Here is a 20,500-nt window from a genome sequence, read left to right as displayed (position 1 = left end):
ATTTTCGAAGGACTGTTCTTCAATTGAGCTTTATAAGCCCCCTTTCCCCTAAGTGAAGATAAGCCGATTCGTAGGCAAACTCCAAATTCTTATTGACCTTTGAATTGTGTTAACTTCAAGAGTGGACCTCACTTGACATGCTTAGATATAGCGTTCATCGGCTGGTAAGCCCAAAATCTTTAGTTTCCGATCCGTCGTTAGTCACCATTCTACGTGGTGATATCGGGCATTTTTACAAGCAGTAGGATTCCTGCCTTGGGTGATTCACTGGCCTTTTATCATAAATCCTGGAAAAACCTTAAAACCCATTTCCATCGTTTATAGACTCCCTCTGCTCCCACTAATGCTGGAGACATTTTGAATAGTTGCTCATATTTTAGTTAAAAAATTGTGTATAAAAATACAATTTTCGTTGTGAGCAAGAAAATTAAAAAATCCCCGCTGTTACAACATTTTTTGATTAAAACTTAAGGACAAAGTTTGACAATTTTTTATTCATAGTTGTACTGCATTGCCCCACACCTTCTTGACGCCCAACTCTTTTCAAAAACCAGCATGTTATCAATATTGCAGGAATACAAACGACAAAAAAAAAACACACACAAGCCAAAACCATATTGACTGTTATTCATTTGGCGGAATTTGTAGACGATTTTATCCAATTTTTTTTTTTCTGTTGCTGCCAACACTACCGTTTTGTCTTTTGTCCGCCGTTTATCACCGGATTCGTTTGCTGGCATTGACGCTGTGGTTGTTATTTGCAGTTAACAAAAAATATGAAATCTGAAATAAAAGCGAAAAAATGCATGACCAAATAACTCCATTGTTTCGTTAAAGTCATGTTGGTGAAGCAGTTTTATACTCTACACCATGGGATGAGTGGTATGCTAGTTTTGTTATTGAATTGGTAACACCATATTGGTCTAAGGCTATATTGGGGTTCAGACCAATATGCTGCAGTTTTTCATGTTGGTGCTGCTATTATTTTCAACACACATGCTTATAGCAGTAGTAACAAGTAAGAGTGGGCTAAGTTCGTCCGGGCCGAATCTAATAAACCCTCCACCATGGATCGCATTTGTCGAGTTCCATGCGCTCTCTCAAAGAATATTGAATAAGAACTGTTATGCTATTGGAGCTATTGGGTTGCCCAAAAAGTAATTGCGGATTTTTAAAAAGAAATAAAACTTAGAATGAACTTTAATCAAATATATTTTTTTTTACACTTTTTTCTAAAGCAAGCTAAAAGTAACAGCTGATAACTGACAGAAGAAAGAATGCAATTACAGAGTCACAAGCTGTGAAAAAATTTGTCAACGCCGACTATATAAAAAATCCGCAATTACTTTTTGGGCAACCCAATATATCAAGTTATAGTCCGATTCGGACCATAAATGAATGCTGATTATTGTAGAAGTCAATGTGTAATACTTCAGTTCATTCGGATAAAAATTATGCCTTGTAGGGGCTCAAGAAGCTAAATCGGGAGATAGGTTTATATGGGAGCTGTATTAAGCTATAGATCGATTCAGACCATATTAGACACGTATGTTGAAGGTCATGAGAAAAGCCGTTGTACAAAAAATCTGCCAAATCGGATGAGAATTGCGCCCTCTAGAGGCTCAAGAAGTCAAGATCCCGGATCGGTTTATATGGCAGCTATATCAGGTTCTGTACCGATTTGAATCATACTTTACACAGCTGTTGGAAGTGGTACCAAAACACTACGTGCAAAATTTCAAACAAATCGGATGAGAATTGCGCCCTCCAGAGGCTCAAGAAGTCAAGATCCCGGGTCGGTTTATATGGAAGCTATATCAGGTTATGTACCGATACAGTGTACGGTAGTTGGAAGTTATAATAAAACACCTCATGTAAAATTTCAGCCAAATCGGATGAGAATTGCGCCCTCTAGAGGCTCAAGAAGTCAAGACCCAAGATCGGTTTATATGGCAGCTATACCACATTATGAACCGATTTGAATCATACTTAACACAGCTGTTGGAAGTGGTACCAAAACACTACGTGCAAAATTTGTGCCCTCTAGAGGCTCAAGAAGTCAAGACCCAAGATCGGTTTATATGGCAACTATACCAGATTATGAACCGATTTGAACCATACTTGGCACATTAGTGGGAAGTTATAATAAAACACTTCGTGCAAAATTTCAGTCAAATCGGACGAGAATTACGCCCTCCAGAGGCTGAAGAAGTCCAGATCCCAGATCGGTTTATATGGCAGCTATATGAAAACGTAGACCGATTTAAACCATACTTGGCGCAGTAATGGAAATGATACCAAAACACCACGGGCAAAATTTCAGTCAAATCGGGTGAAAATTGCGCCCTCTAGAGGCTCAAGAAACCAAAATCTAAGATCGATTTATATGGCAGCTATACCTGATTATAAACCGATTTGAACCATACTTAGCACAATAGTTGGAAGTTATAATAAAACACCTCATGCAAAATTTCAGCCAAATCGGGTGAGAATTGCGCCCTCTAGAGGCTAAAGATGTCAAGTCCCAAGATCGGTTTAAATGGAGCTGTATCAAAACAGACCGATTTAAACCATACTTGTCGCAGTTGTGGGTAATGATACCAAAACACCTCATGCAAAATTACACCCAAATCGGGTGAGAATTGCGCCCTCTAGAGGCTAAAGAAGTCAAGACCCAAGATCGGTTTATATGTCGGCTATATCAAAACATGGACCGGTTTGGCCCATTTACATTTCCAACCGACCTACACTAATAAAAATTATTTGTGCAAAATTTCAAGCGGCTAGCTTACTCCTTCGAAAGTTAGCGTGCTTTCGACAGACAGACGGACGGACAGACGGACGGACGGACATCGCTAGATCGACTTACAATCACATGACGATCAAGTATATATAAACTTTATGGGGTCTCAGACGCATATTTCGAGGTGTTACAAACAGAATGGAGAAATTAGTATACCCCCATCTTATGGTGTAGGGTATAAAAATATATTAACAGACAGCCCATAACCAGAGATTGGTCCCACATAAACCGACCCCCTGATTAAATGTAAAATCTCCCAAGCGCCTATTTTATCCAAATAATATAACACCATTCAAATGGTATTTTTCCGATATTGGACATCCACATCAGAGGTATGGGGTTCATATCAATCCATGGTATAGGATATCCAAGATTCGGCCTTGCCAATTTTAACCTCTTTAACTTTTTTCATATTTTCGCGTTTGTTTTGAGCCAACGTATGTGCCGCAACAAATTTGAATTCGTTTGAATTTTAACGTTCATGTTAGTTTTATTTGATTTCATTCAACTACCCTGCACACTTTCAGCCTTCTACCCACCCCCAGCCAATTCAATATTTTCATTTATTACATTCCATTCAGTGGACACTTTTTTTTTGTGTGAGGTCCTTTATGCAGAATTTTTCTGGCGCCGAATGCATGAAAAGCAATTTTTGTCATCACAACAAAAGTTCACCATTCTATTGATATTTTGCATGTGGGAAAAAAAAAGTGCACACAGTTTTCCTCTCATCACAACATTCAACAGATATGAGGAATTCTTCTTCTGTTGTGTCGCTTTGATGTTTATTAAATTATTGGGGAAACTCTGAAGAATGTGACCGTTGTAAAGATATTCAATTTCCTTTCCGAATTCCATGTAAAAGTAATGAAAAACATTTTCTTTTTGATAAAAAAGGAAAGCAAATTTGAAATGAAATTTGGAGTTTATTGGTGTATGGCGGGGCTGCACAATGATGAGATGTGATAAAGGGAGAAAGGAAATATGAGGTACAAAGGACACATACATCTACAGACAGACAGACAGTTAGTCATTAATCATATGGTATGACTTCAATGAATCCAACATCAATGTTTCAAAGAGTGTCTAAAGGCATGACAAAGTATATTTCAGTCCTAGGGTGGAGGGTATAATTTATCCTTCATCTTCCAGTGATCATTTCAACACTTTAATTACCGAACCCTGCAGATCTCACTTGAGCCCAACTCCACATTAATGCATGTTTTTGAATTAAACAGAAAACACGAGTAAGAACGTGCTAAGTTCGGTCGGGCCGAATCTTATATACCCTCCACCATGGATCGCATTTGTCGAGTTCTTTTCCAAGGCATCTCTTCTTAGGCAAAAAAAGGATAAAAGAAAAGATTTGCTCAGCTATTAGAGCGATATCAAGATATGGTCCGGTTCGGACCACAATTAAATTAAATGTTGGAGACCTATGTAAAATGTAGCCAATTCGCATAGGAATTGCGCCCTTTGGGGGCTCAAGAAGTAAAATAAAGAGATCGATTTATATGGGAGCTGTACCAGGCTATAGACCGATTCAGACCATAATAAACACGTATGTGGATGGTCATGATAGGATCCGTCGTACAAAATTTCAGGCAAACCGGATAAAAATTGCGACCCCTAGAGGCTCAAGAAGTCAAGATCCCAGATCGGTTTATATGGCAGCTATATCAGGTTATTGACCGATTTGAACCTCATTTGGCACAGTTGTTGAAAGTCATAATAAAATACGTCATGCAAAATTTCAGCCAAATAGGATAGGAATTGCGCCCTCTAGAGGCTCAAGAAGTCAAGACCCAAGATCGGTTTATATGACAGCTACATCAGCTTATGGACCGATTTGAATCATACTTGGCACAGTTATTGGATATCATAACAAAATACTTCGTGCAAAATTTCATTCAAATCGGATAAGAATTGCGCCCTCTAGTGGCTCAAGAAGTCAAGTCCCCAGATCGGTTTATATGACAGCTATATCAGGTTACGTACCGACTTGAATCATACTTAACACAATTGTTGGAAGTCATAGCAAAACACGTCGTGAAAATTTCATTCAATCGGATAAGATTTGCGACCTCTAGAGGCTCAAGAAGTTAAGACCCAAGATCGGTTTATATGACAGCTATATCAGGTTATGGGCCGATTTAAGCCATACTTGGCACAGTTGTTCGATATCATAACAAAAACCTCGTGCCAAATTTCATTCCAATCGTATAAGAATTGAGCCCTCTAGAGGCTCAAGAAGTCAAGACCCATATGGCACCTATATCAAAACATGGACCGGCTAGCTTTCCTCCTTCGAAAGTTAGCGTGCTTTCGACAGACAGACGTATTGACGGGCGGACGGACGGGCGGACGGACAGTAAACTATACTCGGATTCAGGCCCCATTTCGAGCCTACGACTCGTCTGCATAGTGCCCAACATCTGTGAGCCTTCCCATTACGCTTCTTAATGTGACACTTCCAATTCAGTTTCCTGTCCAAGATCACACCTAAGTATTTGACCTTGTCAGATATCGAAATCATTTTATTGAGGAAACGTGGTGCGTTAAATTGGACCACCTTCATCTTCCTCCTGAACATGGATATTTCAGTCTTCTCTGGGTTAACTCTGAGACCTCTGGGTCTAGCCCAGTCATATGCTATATGCAAGACCTTTTCGGGCCTTCTGCATAGCTGGTTCGGATATTTACCCCTTATAAGTATTATAACATCGTCTTCGTAGCGGACGGGCTCAAATCCCTCCTCAGTCAGCATCCGTAATAGGTCATTTATGGTAGGAGGCCACCATAGCGCAGAGGTTAGCATATCCGTCTATGACGCTGAATACCTGGGTTCAAATCCTGTCGAGACCATGAGAAAAAATTTTCAGCGCTGGTTTTCCCCTCCTAATGCTGGCAATATTTGTGAGGTACTTTGTCATAAAGAGGTGTCGCACTGCGGGACGCCGTTCGAACTGGGCTATAAAATGGAGGCCCCTTATCAGCTTAAACTTGTATCGGACTGCACTCATTGATATTTGAGAAGATTGCACCTGCTCCTTAGTGGAATGTTCATGGGCAAAATTTGCAATTTGCAATGGTGTTCACCCATAGGAATGGCGATAAATTGATCGTCGTAAAAATCTAAGACGATCTAGGCATGTCCTTTCCGATTTTTTGACATAGCTGCCATATAGACCGATCAGTCGATTAAGGGTCTTGAGCCTATGAAAGCCACATTTATTACCCGATTTCATTGAAACAGTGAGTTGTAGTAAGCCTCCCGTCATCTTACCTGCATAGGGTCTAGATCAGACTATATTTAGATATAGCTGCCATATAGACCGATTTTCCAATTTAGGGTTTTAATACCATAAAAAGCTTATTTTTTGAGAGAAACTGCTGAGACTGTGACTTGTATAAGAGTTCTCGGGATCTGAATCAAATATGATCCAGACCCGCTTATATTTGTATATTACTATGGATATGGTAGGGGAGTTGTTATAAAATAAGATGATCAATATATCCATGGTGGTGGATTTCAAAAGTTCGGCACGATTCGAATTTACTTGTTTTAATTGGATTAATTAAAAAATCAATTGAAAATTTTGAACAAATTTTAATCACTTTTTTAATTGGATCAATTGAATTAAAAAAGTGTTTAAAAACTTCAATCATTGTTTAATTGAATATGTATTTTTTTTTAATTTAAATTTTTTCAATTACTTCTTCAAGACTATGTTTGTGATTGAAGCAGTTTCAATTAAAAAATAATTGAATCTATTAATTAATGGTGATTGAAACCGATTTTTATTTTTTTCTGTGTACCAAAAAAAAAATACTACTCTTTACAATTCTACACCTCAAGACTCTTCACTGGCTTATGTGTTTCCATTTAATTCTATTCGTTTCTTCCTTTTATTTTCGAGCACCTCAATTAAAATCAACAATAGAGGAGTCTCAAGTTAAAACCAACAAAACAATGGATGCGAGTCAGCGAAAATACCTTTTTTGTTATACATATATTTGCATTGTACACTCGAGTGATCTCTGTGGATGCAGGGCACCAATTTGAAATCCTTTTGTGTAAAATGTGTTTTTTCCAATGTTTTCCCATTTCATTTTTGTCTTTTGTTGTTTTCTGTAATCACTAAAAAACATAAATATTTTTATTTTTTTAAGTCATACAACCAGACAGTATTTTTTTACACATTTATGATTACACTTGAACTATGGCAAATAAAAACTAAGGCCTATGGTGGTAAAATAGTTGATGAAGAACACTTTTTATCGAAATATTAAAAAAGATGGTATTATATCGTTAATATTAGACGGATAATATCAAAAGGTTTCCCTCCTCTTTTCGTTTGTTTCTCTTTTGAGATGAGCTCAATGATCGGGGATTTTTTGCAATGGAAAAGGAAAGCCAGAGATCACCACACATACCCAACACTAGGGGAAGCGTTTCGTCATTTGGTTAGAATAACTCATTGGCCATATTAGGGCTATACGCAGGCCTTATATCTCATTTATTTCCAAAAACGCCTCTATGATATAAATACCACATTAGCCATGCTCGACAACCCTGTCTATAGTTGTAATGGCAGATTTTTTGTCTACACAATTACACAATCTCCATGGCATACACATGATTCTGTGCGTCTTTTCTTTCTTTATTTTTTTTTTTTTTTGATGTTATATTGATGGCTTCGAACGCTAGAAAACGACATCGGCTCTCGCTTCTCCCTTGTCGTTTTCATCCCAACGCATATGAGATAGAAGTTAGCATGACCAATAATGTTATATCCCAACTAGATACAGCTTTATTCACTGTGAAGAGGAATAGCTTAGCGATTTCGCTAAGCTCAAACTAAGTACTCAAACTTTAGTTTAACCGTTCATTACAATACCAGTCTTCCGCTATTTCCTAATGGGATGGTATTTACCAAACAATAAGCTGGGATTAAACAATCGATTATGGGCGAAAGAGATAGAGATAGTATTTTTGGTAGAGGTTGTGTCTTCTGTTGCCTTTGAAAATATGTCAAAAAGAGGTCATTCGCCAAATGGTTATTTACCAGCAAATAGATAAAGTATTGACACAGCTCTCCGCTACTTGGGAACACGGGATTTGGCATCAAAATATCCATATTGTTATAGTGGCGCCCGAGCAGGGACCTGAAAAGAGCACACAGTATCTAACGATGGGTGCCTCAAAATCTTGCAGGAAGGGTGGATTGACCAGATACCTCGAAGAGTCGCAAGACTCTGAAGGAACAAAGATGCTTAACATCGCTCTTCACGAATCATTACGAAAATGGTCGTTGAGAAAATCATTGGAAATGGAATTAATGCATGAACTCAGATCTTCTGATGTTGTTGGAATAGTGTGTTGTAGACTGAGGCGGCTGCTCTTGCGATGGAGGACTCCATCGGGTCAATCCAGTATGTACAAGCGCCTGCCATGGGACTGGGATCTTCTGATCAAAGGACGACTGCGACCTAGATCGCACCCCACTTAACCAGTAACACAACTGATGGCAGAATAATTACTCCTGCAATCAAAATCATTGCGACAGCTGGACAAGAAGCCAAAAACACCATTGTCAGATTAACCAGACTATTCTGCTTTCTCGCTCCAATGTCCACATGAACCACCTCATGTGGACATTGGAGCGAGAAAGCAGAATAGTCGAACAATTAGAACAACACCTTAAATTTACGGTATACCCTGAAGTCTTACGTTGCCTGATGTCCTAAGCAAATGAAAAGAAGCCTCACTGACTTACAGTCTATGGAACTGCATACAATACCTGAGCCCAGTCCCATCAGAATATAGCCTGTTACACTCGAGAGTGATTAGCATAGTGCCCTTCAGGGTTAAGAAAATCTTGCCGTATACTTGAGCCCAGCTGGTCTGACCAAAGGTAACTGCCAGCAAGAGCATATTTGATGATAAAAAAACTTCTCCTGTAATCACAATCATCAGCTGGAAAAGGAGCTCAGGGCACCAGAACGGATCACACAATTTTGCCTTCTGGTTCGGTCCACGTGGGCGATTTTGTCGAACAATTGGAATTCAAAATTAATGCTCCTGGGGTCAAGCCACATCTACACACTAAATTTCAGCGAAATCGGAGTTGCGCCCTATAAAGTGCAATGTTGCCCCCTGTTACTTGAACCTCATTTTTAATAACGTATTCATAATTGAGTCATTTGAGTCACATTTTGTCATGATCGACCAAAATGGCCATTTGAAAGCATTTTGGGGACGAAATGGCCCCTAGGTACTTGGACCCAAATTTTAATATCAAATGCATACCCTAATCTAGAGTGCCATTGATTTGAGTCCCATAATGTCCCTATTGGTCCAGTTTTATATTTGAGTGGTGCTTTTGGGGAAGGGCGAGGGTCCATACCCCTACCGATATTAACAAATTGTATAGCCTACAGCTTCTTCTAGATTAAATTCGTAATGTACTGCCAAATGCCTTTCATTTGAGTCGCATATTGTCATGATCGTCCAATATAGGTACATGAGGAGTTTTTTGGGATTGGGGCGGCCCCCTAGGGCACATATTATCCCGTGATTTGGGTTTTTGTTTACTATCGAAGCGGACGTGCCGAACTTTGGATACCCACCACCATGTATGTATTAATTATCTATATATGGGAGTTATATCTAAATGAAGTCCGATCTGGACAATATTTAGGTGTGATGACGGAAAACCTCAAACAATTCACTATTTCAAGTTTCAGAAAAATCGGGTTATAAATGCAGCTTTTATAGGATCAAGTCCCCTAATCGATCGCCTATATGACAGCTATATCTAAAGACCGATATTGGGAGGTTTAAAATATCTCCGTGTTTCTAATTTTAACGAAATCGGATAATAAATACGCCGTCATATCGGTATATATGCCTTCTGTATGTAAATATAGTTCGATATGGGCCATATTCGGTTTTAATATCGGGACCCCTAGTACAACTTCCTGTTCCAAATTTCAGCAAAATTGTAAAAAAAATCTGTTTTTACGGGCTTAAGACCCTTAATCACCAGATCGGTCTATATGACAGCTATATCCAAATATATTCCGATCTGGTCCATTCAAGTACTTAAAGTATAGTCCACTTGCTCTACAGGAGCTTGATTAGACCTATACTTTCTTACGCCTCAGTAGATTGGTGTACTGCTATGGAGAAAAAGTGCAACATAAGGACCATATAAAATGTTCAGAGAACATGTTGTCTTGGCATAGGCGGGGATATGAGGACCACGCCCACTAGGGCACTGGAGACTATTCTCGGTATATGACCCATTGAGGCAGCGTCTGCGGCTATGACCCTTAAGGCGATGGGAGAATAGATTGAGGATGGGAGCAGCTCATACCATCGCGGTATAATCGAGACGACGATAGGAAACCTAGAAGAAAGGGAAGAGGTTTCCGATTGGATACTTGAGGTCGAGTGTGAGTTACTTCTGCCAGCGGCACAGTCAAGGACTGACAGAACCCTAGTATTGCTTTCTGGAAGATCATGTTAAACGGATCGATCAAAGCTAGAGGACAGAGTGGGTCTGGGGGTCTACATTGAGAACCCAAGGACTGAGAAAATTTAGACTGCTTGACCATAATACGGTCCTGCAGGCGGAGATCCGGTGATCGCGGAATGCGTGAGGTGGTGTGGTGTTAACGTGAGGACTTCGAGTGTGATCATCTTAATGGATAGTAAAATGGCCTTAAGGGCAGTAACAACCTGGCGCGTAAGGTCACGAACTGTCCTACTGTGTAAGGAGATTAACGCCTTCTCTGAGGATGGCACAATCCGTATCGTTTGTATACCGGCCCATAACGGAGTAAGGGGGAATGAAAGGGCAGACGATTTGGCAGTGAAGGCCAGAGGACTGCCATCAATAAACTTGGTTAACCCGAAGCTTTTCGGGTCGACGAAGTCCGATTTAAAGGCATTGGCATGTAACACTGTGGATTAGCGAAACCGTCGATAGGACGGCGAAAATCCTATGGGGTGATCCAGATCGTGAGGGGACTTGACTATTACTGAAAGGAAGCAAGAAGGACGTCAGTATAGCTATTGTTATCATAACGGGACACATAGGACTACGAGCTCACTTATGTAAAATCGGTGGGGCAAGTGATAGCAAGTGCGGGGAATTTGATGAGACGTTGGTTCATTTCCTATGTCATTGCCCGGTTTTCTAGACAACGGTACTTAGGTGGGGACATAATACCAGACATGAACCAACTTAGGGGAGTGGTATTGATAACAATTACCCTATAAAGTGTATATATTCTTGATCGTCGTGACATTTTATGTCGATCTAGCCATGTCCGTCCGTCTGTCCGTCCGTCCGTCTGTCTGTCGAAAGCACGCTAACTTCCGAAGGAGTAAAGCTAGCCGCTTGAAATTTTGCACAAATACTTCCTATTAGTGTAGGTCGGTTGGTATTGTAAATGGGCCATATCGGTCCATGTTTTGATATAGCTGCCATATAAATCGATCTTGGGTCTTGACTTCATGAGCCTCTAGAGGGCGCAATTCTTACTTGATTGGAATGAAATTTTGCATGACGTGTTTTGTTTTGATAATCAACAACTGTGCCAAGTATGGTTTAAATCGATCCATAACCTGATATAGCTGCTATATAAACCGATCTTGGGTCTTGACTTCTTGAGCCTCTAGAGTGCGCAATTCTTATCCGATTGGAATGAAATTTTGCACGACGTGTTTTGTCATGATATCCAACAACTGTGCCAAGTATGGTTCAAATCGGTACATAACCTGATATAGTTGTCATATAAATCGATCTTGGGTTTTGACTTCTTGAGCCTCTAGAGTGCGCAATTCTTATCCGATTGGAATGAAATTTCGCACGACGTGTTTTGTCATGATATCCAACAACTGTGCTATGTATGGTTCAAATCGGTTCATAACCTGATATAGCTGTCATATAAACCGATCTGCGATTTTGACTTCTTGAGCCTCAAGAGGTCGTAATTATTATCCGATTTGCCTGAAATTTTGTACGACGGATCCTCTCATGATCATCATCATACTTGTTTATTATGGTCTGAATCGGTCTATAGCCTGATACAGCTCCCATATAAATCGATCTCTCTATTTTACTTCTTGAGCCCCCAAAGGGCGCAATTCTTATTCGAATTGGCTGAAATTTTACACAGGTCTCCAACATAAAATTTAATTGTGGTCCAAACCGGACCATATCTTGATATCGCTCTAATAGCAGAGCAAATCTTTTCTTATATCGTGTTTTGCCTGAGATGTTGGGAAAAGAACTCGACAAATGCGGTCCATGGTGGAGGGTATATAAGATTCGGCCTGGCCGAACTTAGCACGCTTTTACTTGTTACTTTATAGTTTTTAGAGCGCACAACAAGTCGATTACTGGCTTAGGTGTATGTCCATAGTGGCATGGGGCGGATTAATATCTACACCCTCTTTTCAGCCTAACCTAACATAAGGCTTATTGTTAAGTAGGCCTTAGGAGCTTCATAATTCGTCTTTCCAGGCTTGATTATGAATTCTTACCTTGCCTACAGCTTGACCTTTGGTCATATGGCGGTTAGATGGAGCACAACAAAGCTTCCTTCTGAAGTAATGCTGATAATTGAAAACTATTTATCTTATCTCTTGCTTTGGCGCTATGTTCATAAATCCCAGGGTCTCTGTATCCCATCTTATAAATTAGTTTAATATATTCCCTAAGTAGTCCTTAGATATACCATATTTTTATAGTTTAAAAAATTTATAAAAACAGATACTCATACCATGCTGCTCGCACTTTTGGGTAAACAAATTTTCATGCTGTTTTTTAAGTGAAGTAGATTTAATTCTGTGTTTTTTTTTTTGTAAATTCCTTTTGTTTATATTTTACTAGAGTCCTTGTTGATGATGTTTAAAAAATACCTCTGGTTCATGTTCATGTGTTTTTTTTTGCTGTTGTTTGTTTTGTTATTTATGTATTTTAATATAGATTCAAACGCTCACCCTTAAAACCTTTGCTTACCCTTACACACACAATAAAAATAAAAACAAAAGCATAAAATTATTACACACTTGTATTCGTATAATTAGAAAGGACTCACATGCTACAATTAAAACTGGCTACAACACCAAATTGCAGACAATCATAAACTCATTCACAATTGTGCTTACACACATATACATACATAGCTACAGCCAGCCATGCTTGCCATATTTGCAAAAGACCAAAAAGTGTAGCTAGGACCCAGCCAAATACTCATACAGACGGACGCATTCAAATAATTGCTAGGTGTCCTTTTGGAAAACATATTTCAATTCCCTCCCTTAGGAATACTTTTGTCGCAATGTTAACTTAGCATAATGCTAAACGTTACTTTTCGATGTTGTACGTGTATGTGTGTGTGTGTGTGTGTATGTGCCTTTAAAAAATACAAATAACATAAGGTCCTTTTCATATCCTCTTTCATTGTAATGTATGGTGTGTGCTTGAGTGTATGAATATTTTTGGCCCTTTACAGTTAGTGTTTTAAGTGTTCACCGCTCTAAAATAAAATTTACAACGAAATTATTAGTACAAGATATTTTTTTTTTGATCATTCAAACTTTATCCCCACCTCTGTCGACTATCCTAGCCTTACTTTGTTTCCCTACTCCAGCCAAGTCTTTAAAAGAATTCCTTGTCGTATTACAATTTAAATGTTTTAAAGTAATTAAACATTTGAAATGAAATTAAAATACAAATCCATAAATCCTTTTTATCTCCAACAACAGCAAGAATTTTGCTAATATATCCGTTGTGTTCATATGTTTTTGTGTTTCCTCTTCTTTGCTCCTTCTCTTTACGTTTAGGGACTGGTGCAGATGCTCTTACATCACAGTATGCCCCAGCGCTTAATCCTTTGACCAATGGTGCTTATGCTGCAGCAGCCGCTGCTGCCTCAGCTCCACTTGCGGCCACAGCACTGCAGGCAGCCGCCGCAGGAGTTGCTGGCAAACAAATTGAAGGTAAGTTAAAAAAAATATATTTTTTTCACATTTTAATGTTAATAATTTAATTTAAATATTTTATTTGTTTTTTTTTTATAAGAAAAAATACCCAAATCCGAAATCCGATTTTGATAAAATTTGGCCAAGGACTTCAGATGGGTACTAAGTCGGTTGAAAATTTTATTAATTACGCCCTTACAAGTGTAAACTAGCCCATGCTCCGCTGTGCCTTCAACAATACACAGAATAAAAAGTTACTTTTATTTATTTACTAGCTGACCCGGGTCCGCTCCGCTGCGCCTTCTTTTACTTTATATGGAACAAAAGTTTCCTTGGAATATTTATTTTCGAAAATGGAAGAGCTTTTAGTGAAATACCATGCTATGAAAACAGTATATCGCTTGACTTACAGTTTAACAATATAAGTGCCTTTTTCTGAATCCCATATGAGCTTTGTTGGTCTACGAATTTAAGTTTGGATGTAAGGTGTACTCCATTCTTAAAATACTTTAATTCAGCCCGATATTCTCATGATGTCTGGGTTTCGAGGGTGAGGTGGTACCCCAGACACTTGGCCCTGAAAAAATATCAGCATCGTGCTCTTCTCTCAAATACCATTTATTTCAACCCCATATTGCCATTGGTTTAAGGGGAGTTTACACAATGAGGCGTCCCCCAAGCACATGGCGCCAAAATAGGTTATCAAATTCGTTTTATAATCTCAAATACCTTTTATTAGAGCCACATATTGGCATGGTCGAAAAATGTTTACCCTTTGGGGGAGGTTTTGGGGAAGGGGTGATGCCCTAAATACATGGTCCTATATTTGGAAATCAAATTCGTATTCTACTCCCAAATACCTTTGTTTGAGTCCCATATTTCGACGGTCACTAAAAAATTGTTGTTTGTGGGGTATTTTGGGAAAGGGGTAGACCCCCAGAAAATTGGTCCCGAAAGTGGGCATAAATTCTTGCTCTACCCCCCAATACCTTTCATTTAAGCTCCACATTGACATGTTCGGTAAATATGTCCGATTTAGGGATGTTTTGGGGATTGGGGTGGTCCCCCAAACACTAAGCCCGCAAAATATATCAGCAATGTGCTCTATTCTCATATATCTATATGTCATTTATTTGAACCCCATATTGCCATTGGCCCCAAAATTGAATATCGAATTTGATAAGGATTTTAAATCTGATTTAAAATCCTTATTGCAAAAGTCGTCAAATATGTCTGGTTTTGGGGTGTTGGGCCTAAGAACTATAAATATTAAGTTCCACTCTCTTTAAGACCCAAATTGTCTTGGTGAGCAAATACGTCCTATTTGGGGGTTGTTATGGTAGTGGGACGTCCCCTAGATAGTTGGTCACTAATTGTAATATCAGATACGTGGTCTACTCCTAAATACCTCTCATTTAAGCCTCATATTTCCATAGTCGGCAAACATGACCGGCTTGGGGGGTGTTTTTGGGGATGGGGGCCTCTGAGTGAGTTGGCCTTGAAAATATATATCGGATTCGTGTTCCACTCTAAAAACCCATTTATTTGAGACTCATATTGGAATAGTCAGCAAATACTTCCTTTTTGGGTGGTGTTGTGGGGGTGGGGTGGTCCCATAGACACTTTTACCGAACATTGATATCAGATGCGAGCTTTACTCCCAAAGACCTTTCATTTGGGCCCCATATTGGTATGGTCGTAAATTTGTCCCCTTTGGGGGGGTGTTTTTGGGTTGAGGCGGCCCTCCAAACACTTGGTCCCATATTCGGATATCAAATTCGAAATTCTACACTCAAATACCTTTAATTTAAGCCCCATACTGCCATGGTCAGTAAATAACTCCTGTTCGGGGGGTGTTTTGGGGAAGGGGTGGACGCCCAGAAACGTGGTCCCACATTTGGATATCAGATTCGTATTCTACTCGCAAATACCTCTCATTTGAGTCCCATATTGCCATGGTCGGTAAATATGTCCGATTTAGGGATGTTTTGGGTGTTGGGGTGGTCCCCCTAACAATTGGTCCGACAATTGGATGTCAGGTACGTTTTCTTATCCTAAATACCTTTAATTTGAGTCCCATATTGTCGTGATTGGTCTAAATATATGTTTGGTAGGTTTTAAGGTGGGGCGTCCGCCCTAGGTACCCCATCCGCAATTTGGATACCAAATTTTGATTTTTTTAGTGTACTATATGAGAGCACACAAAATTTTTCTTAAATTTCAAAGTCCATCTCCGAGATTTACCGTTTCTGAGAATTTGGGTAAGGGGGAGGGTCCGGTGAGGGTGAAATTTTGCATGAAGTTGGTTGTTATGACTTCCAACAACTGTGCCTAATATGGCTTTAATCGGTCTATATAGCTGCCATATAAACCGATCTTGGATCTTGACTTCTTAAACCACTAAAGGGCGCAATTCTTCTCCGATTTGGCTAAAATTTAGCATGAAGTATTGGGTTGCCCAAAAAGTAATTGCGGATTTTTTAAAAGAAAGTAAATGCATTTTTAATAAAACTTAGAATGAACTTTAATCAAATATACTTTTTTTACATTTTTTTCCTAAAGCAAGCTAAAAGCAACAGCTGGGAAAAGAACTCGAGAAATGCGATTTACGTTGGAGGGTATATAAGATTCGGCCCGGCCGAACTTAGCAACCTTTTACTTGTTTGTTATTTTTCACTGCTTTTTATACCCACCACCGTAGGATAGAGGGTATATTCGTTTAGTCATTCCCTTTGCAACACATCGAAATATCAATTTCGTCGTTAAATTCTAAGACGATTTAACGATGTCCGTGTGTCTGTTCGTCTGTCAGTCCGTCCGTTGTAATCACTCTACAGCCTTAAAAAATTGAGATATTGAGCTGAAATTTGCCACAGATACGTCTTTTTGATGCACGCTGGTTAAGTTCTTGAACGGGCCAAATCGGACTATATTTGGATATAGCTGTCATATAGACCGATCTGCCGATAAAGGGTCTGAAGACCATAGAAGCTTTATTTGTTACCCGATTTCGCTGAAATTTAAAACAGTGAATTATTCTGAGCCTCCCGACATCTGACCTAAATATGGATTAGATTGGACTTTATGTAGACATAGCTGCCATATAGACCGATCATCCGATAAAGGGTCTGAAGCCTATAACAACTTTATTTTGCATCCGATTTCGCTGAGATTAAAAACTGTTGGTTATTTTAAGCCTCCTGTCATCTGACCTAAATATGTATTATATCGGTCCATATTTAAATATAGCTGCCATATAGACCGATCTGCCGATAAGGGGTCTGAAGCCCATAAAAACTTTATTTTGCATCCGATTTCGCTGAAATTAAATTAATTAAAACTGACATCTGACTTAAATATGTATTATATCGGTTCATATTTAGATATAGTTGCCATATAGACCGATCATCCGATAAAGGGTCTGAAGACCATAACAGCTTTGTATATTACCCGATTTCGCTGAAATTCGTAACAGTGGGTTAGTTTAAGCCTCTCAACATCCGATCTAAATATGGTTCTGATCGGACTATATTTAGATATAGCTGTCACATAAACCGATCTCTCGATAAAGGGTCTGAAGCCCATAAAAGCTTTATTATTTACCCGATTTCGCTGAAATTTGATACAGTGAGTAGGTTAAAGCCTCCCAACATCCGACCTAAATATGGTTCTGATCGGACTATATTTAGATATAGCTGCCATATATACCGATCTGCCGATATGAGGTCTGAAGACAGTAAAAGTTTTATTTATTACCCGATTTCGCTGAAATTTGAAACGGTGAGTTGTTTTGAGTCTCCCAACATCCGATATAAATATGGTTCTGATCGGACTACATTTAGATATAGCTGTCACATAGACCGATCTCCCGATAAAGGGTCTGAAGCCCATACAAGCTTTATTAATTATCAGATTTCGCTGAAATTTGAAGCAGTGAGTAGGTTAAAGCCTCCCAACATCTGACCTAAATATGGTTCTGATCGGATTACATTTAGATATAGCTGCCATATAGACCGATCTCCCGATAAAGGGTCTGAAACCCATAAAAGCTTTATTTATTATCCGATTTTGCTGAAATGTCAAACAGTGAGTTGTTTGAGCCTCCGGATATTCGATCTTAATATGGTTCAGATCGGTTTACATATGGATATTGCAAATTTGCAAATTTTGCCCATGAACACTCCACTAAGTAATAGGGGCAAATTTCTCCCATATCAATGAGTGCAGTCCGATTCAAGTTTAAGCTCAATGACAAGGGGCCTCCTTTTTATAGCCGAGTCCGAACGGCGTGCCGCAGTGCGACACCTCTTTGGAGAGAAGTTTTACATGACATAGTACCTCACAAATGTTGCCAGCATTAGTAGGGGAAAACCACCGCTGAAAATTTTTTCTGAAGGTTTCGCCAGGATTCGAACCCAGGCGTTTAGCGTCATAGGCGGACATGCTAACCTCTGCGCTACGGTGGCCTCCAATATATATCCAATGGATATAGCTGCCAAAAAGATCAATATTTTGTTCTGCAAAATTGAACAGTGACTTATATTTATTAGACCACTTAATGGCCGTGCCGAATTTGGGTGCTTAAGTTATCCAATTTTCACCAGACTCTGACGAACGGGGGTTTACACATATCGCCGAGGTGGTGGGTATCCAAAGTTCGGCCTGGCCGAACTTAATGCCTTTTTATTTGTTTTATTGTATCTCTGGCACTTCAGCACTCAAGGAGGAGTTTATTAAGAATTTTAGCTCTCTAATCTGTAAAATTGCATCTTTGATCATTAAAACCAAAGAAAACTGATAGGCAGTCATTGCAATTAATTCGCCAATATTTGTATCGTTGTTGGCACAAAATAAATGTAACTTTGCTCTGCAAATGTGGCATGCCATGTACTTCGCGTTTCAAGCCTTGAAGGACTTAGCACAAATAGTACTAGAGGAGAGATCCATTAGCAACATGTCAGAATGATAAGAACACAACTGTCTGATTGAACTCGTTTAATATATAAACTTATCTTTGTATTTGAATTCTTAAGCCTTCTTTGGTCAATTCGAATCTAGGATTTGACTAAAATAATGCACCCTAGAGTGGTTGGATTGAAATATTGTATATAGAGTTTTGTTATAATATTCGGGAATATTTGGGATACATTGCAAGTAGAGACTTAATCGCTCTATAATCTGATAAAGCTTCCATATAATCTGCCTAAGAAAATTACTTTAAACAACATGTCAAATCAGATCCTGGCTTTCAGGGTGTTTTAGATACGATCGGGCCGATTTTAGCCTGATCTTATTTGTTTGTTGTAATTTGGTGATTCCCATCAATTTTATGTTCTAATTTTCTTTTCTTTCTCTTCTTCTGTTACAGGTCCCGAAGGCAGTAATCTCTTTATTTACCACCTACCTCAGGAATTCAACGATACCGATCTCGCTTCAACATTTCTACCATTTGGTAATGTCTTATCTGCCAAAGTTTTCATTGATAAACAAACAAATCTGTCCAAATGTTTCGGTTTCGTTTCGTACGACAATCCTCATTCGGCCGGAGCAGCCATACAAGCGATGCATGGTTTCCAGATTGGCACCAAACGTCTAAAGGTGCAATTGAAACGTTCCAAAGATGCGGCAAAGCCTTATTAGAGTTAGACAAATAAACTTAAAAAAACATATAAAAGTTAAAGGTTACAAAAAAAAAGAAAAGAAATCCAAATATCATACAAAGAGAAAACCTAAACCTAAACAAAAACAACAAAATAGCTTAAATGAAAACTTAAATGTAACTAAGAAAAATATATATATAATATATATGTATACATTTAAATATATTTATATATAAGATTGTTATACGAGTGCCTTTAGTCGTCAAAAACAAAAAAAAAGAGAAGAAAAACATAGAGGAAAAATTTCAAACAAATAGAACCAAAGGACCAATATCGATGTGAGAGGTTTTGGAGGCTTCTCTGATAGCAACATTATTAGAAGTATTTTACAAAAATTAAAAAAAAAAAAAAACAAAAAAATATAAAAAAATATCACTAAAGTAGTAAAACCAAAGAATAAACAAATCAAGACATGTTACAAAATTTTTATACATTCAAACATGCATATGCCTGCATATTTTTGTTATTATTGTGGAAATTTTGTAAAAGTAGTCACCAAATTCCCCTAACCCTTAGACCTCATTGTCATCCTTCCCCATGCAATCCCTTTGGGGCGCATAAAGGATACTTGTGTTGTCTATATACATAAAAGTATATTTGTTGTTTTATTTTATTTTTTCATAGTTTTTAATAAAGAAAAAAAATTCTTAAGTATACATACAGAGAGACAAAGCCAAATAGTTAAGTAAAAATTTTTGTCATAAATTACAAATGTGTTAGAGAGAAAAAACACAAATTATTTCTTTATAAAAACAAACAATTTTGTCATATATAAATATATTATTATTGTGTGCAATTATTTATAAACATTAAATCATAATAGTTGTAATTACCATAAATAAATGAAAATAAAATATTTTTAGATAAGTTAGAATTAAAACAAAACATTAACATTCTTAAAAACCAATCTCGGCAGAGGATAAGGGTGCAGTCAATAAAGATTGGGTAATTCAATTTTATTTTCTTTTATGATTTTTATTGGCTTTTAGTTATTTTTATTAATTTGTAAGATTTATGGCTTAAACAGGAAAAAGA

General features: G+C 38.3%; 1 protein-coding gene across 10 annotated transcripts in view; it reads left to right on the top strand.

The window, feature by feature from the left end:
- The window catches only part of LOC106088092 (CUGBP Elav-like family member 2), a 596,808-nt gene extending 576,705 nt beyond the window's left edge, over nt 1-20,103 (top strand). For 8 of the 10 annotated variants that reach the window (XM_059364555.1, XM_059364553.1, XM_059364562.1 and 5 more), the window contains 2 exons: nt 13,668-13,823; nt 19,174-20,103. In XM_059364555.1, coding sequence (XP_059220538.1) covers nt 13,668-13,823; nt 19,174-19,445 — 428 coding nt within the window. In that variant the 3' untranslated portion in view covers nt 19,446-20,103. The remainder of the gene's footprint in view (nt 1-13,667; nt 13,824-19,173) is intronic. The other 2 variants (XM_059364556.1, XM_059364554.1) reach the window with 1 other exon arrangement.
- Nucleotides 20,104-20,500: the final 397 nt, after the last annotated feature.

The sequence above is a fragment of the Stomoxys calcitrans genome, chromosome 3 (genome assembly GCF_963082655.1).
Source record: "Stomoxys calcitrans chromosome 3, idStoCalc2.1, whole genome shotgun sequence".
NCBI classification, from domain to species: Eukaryota; Metazoa; Arthropoda; class Insecta; order Diptera; family Muscidae; genus Stomoxys; species Stomoxys calcitrans.
Note: the sequence above shows the minus strand (reverse complement) of the source record. Positions and strands in the feature narration are given on the sequence as shown.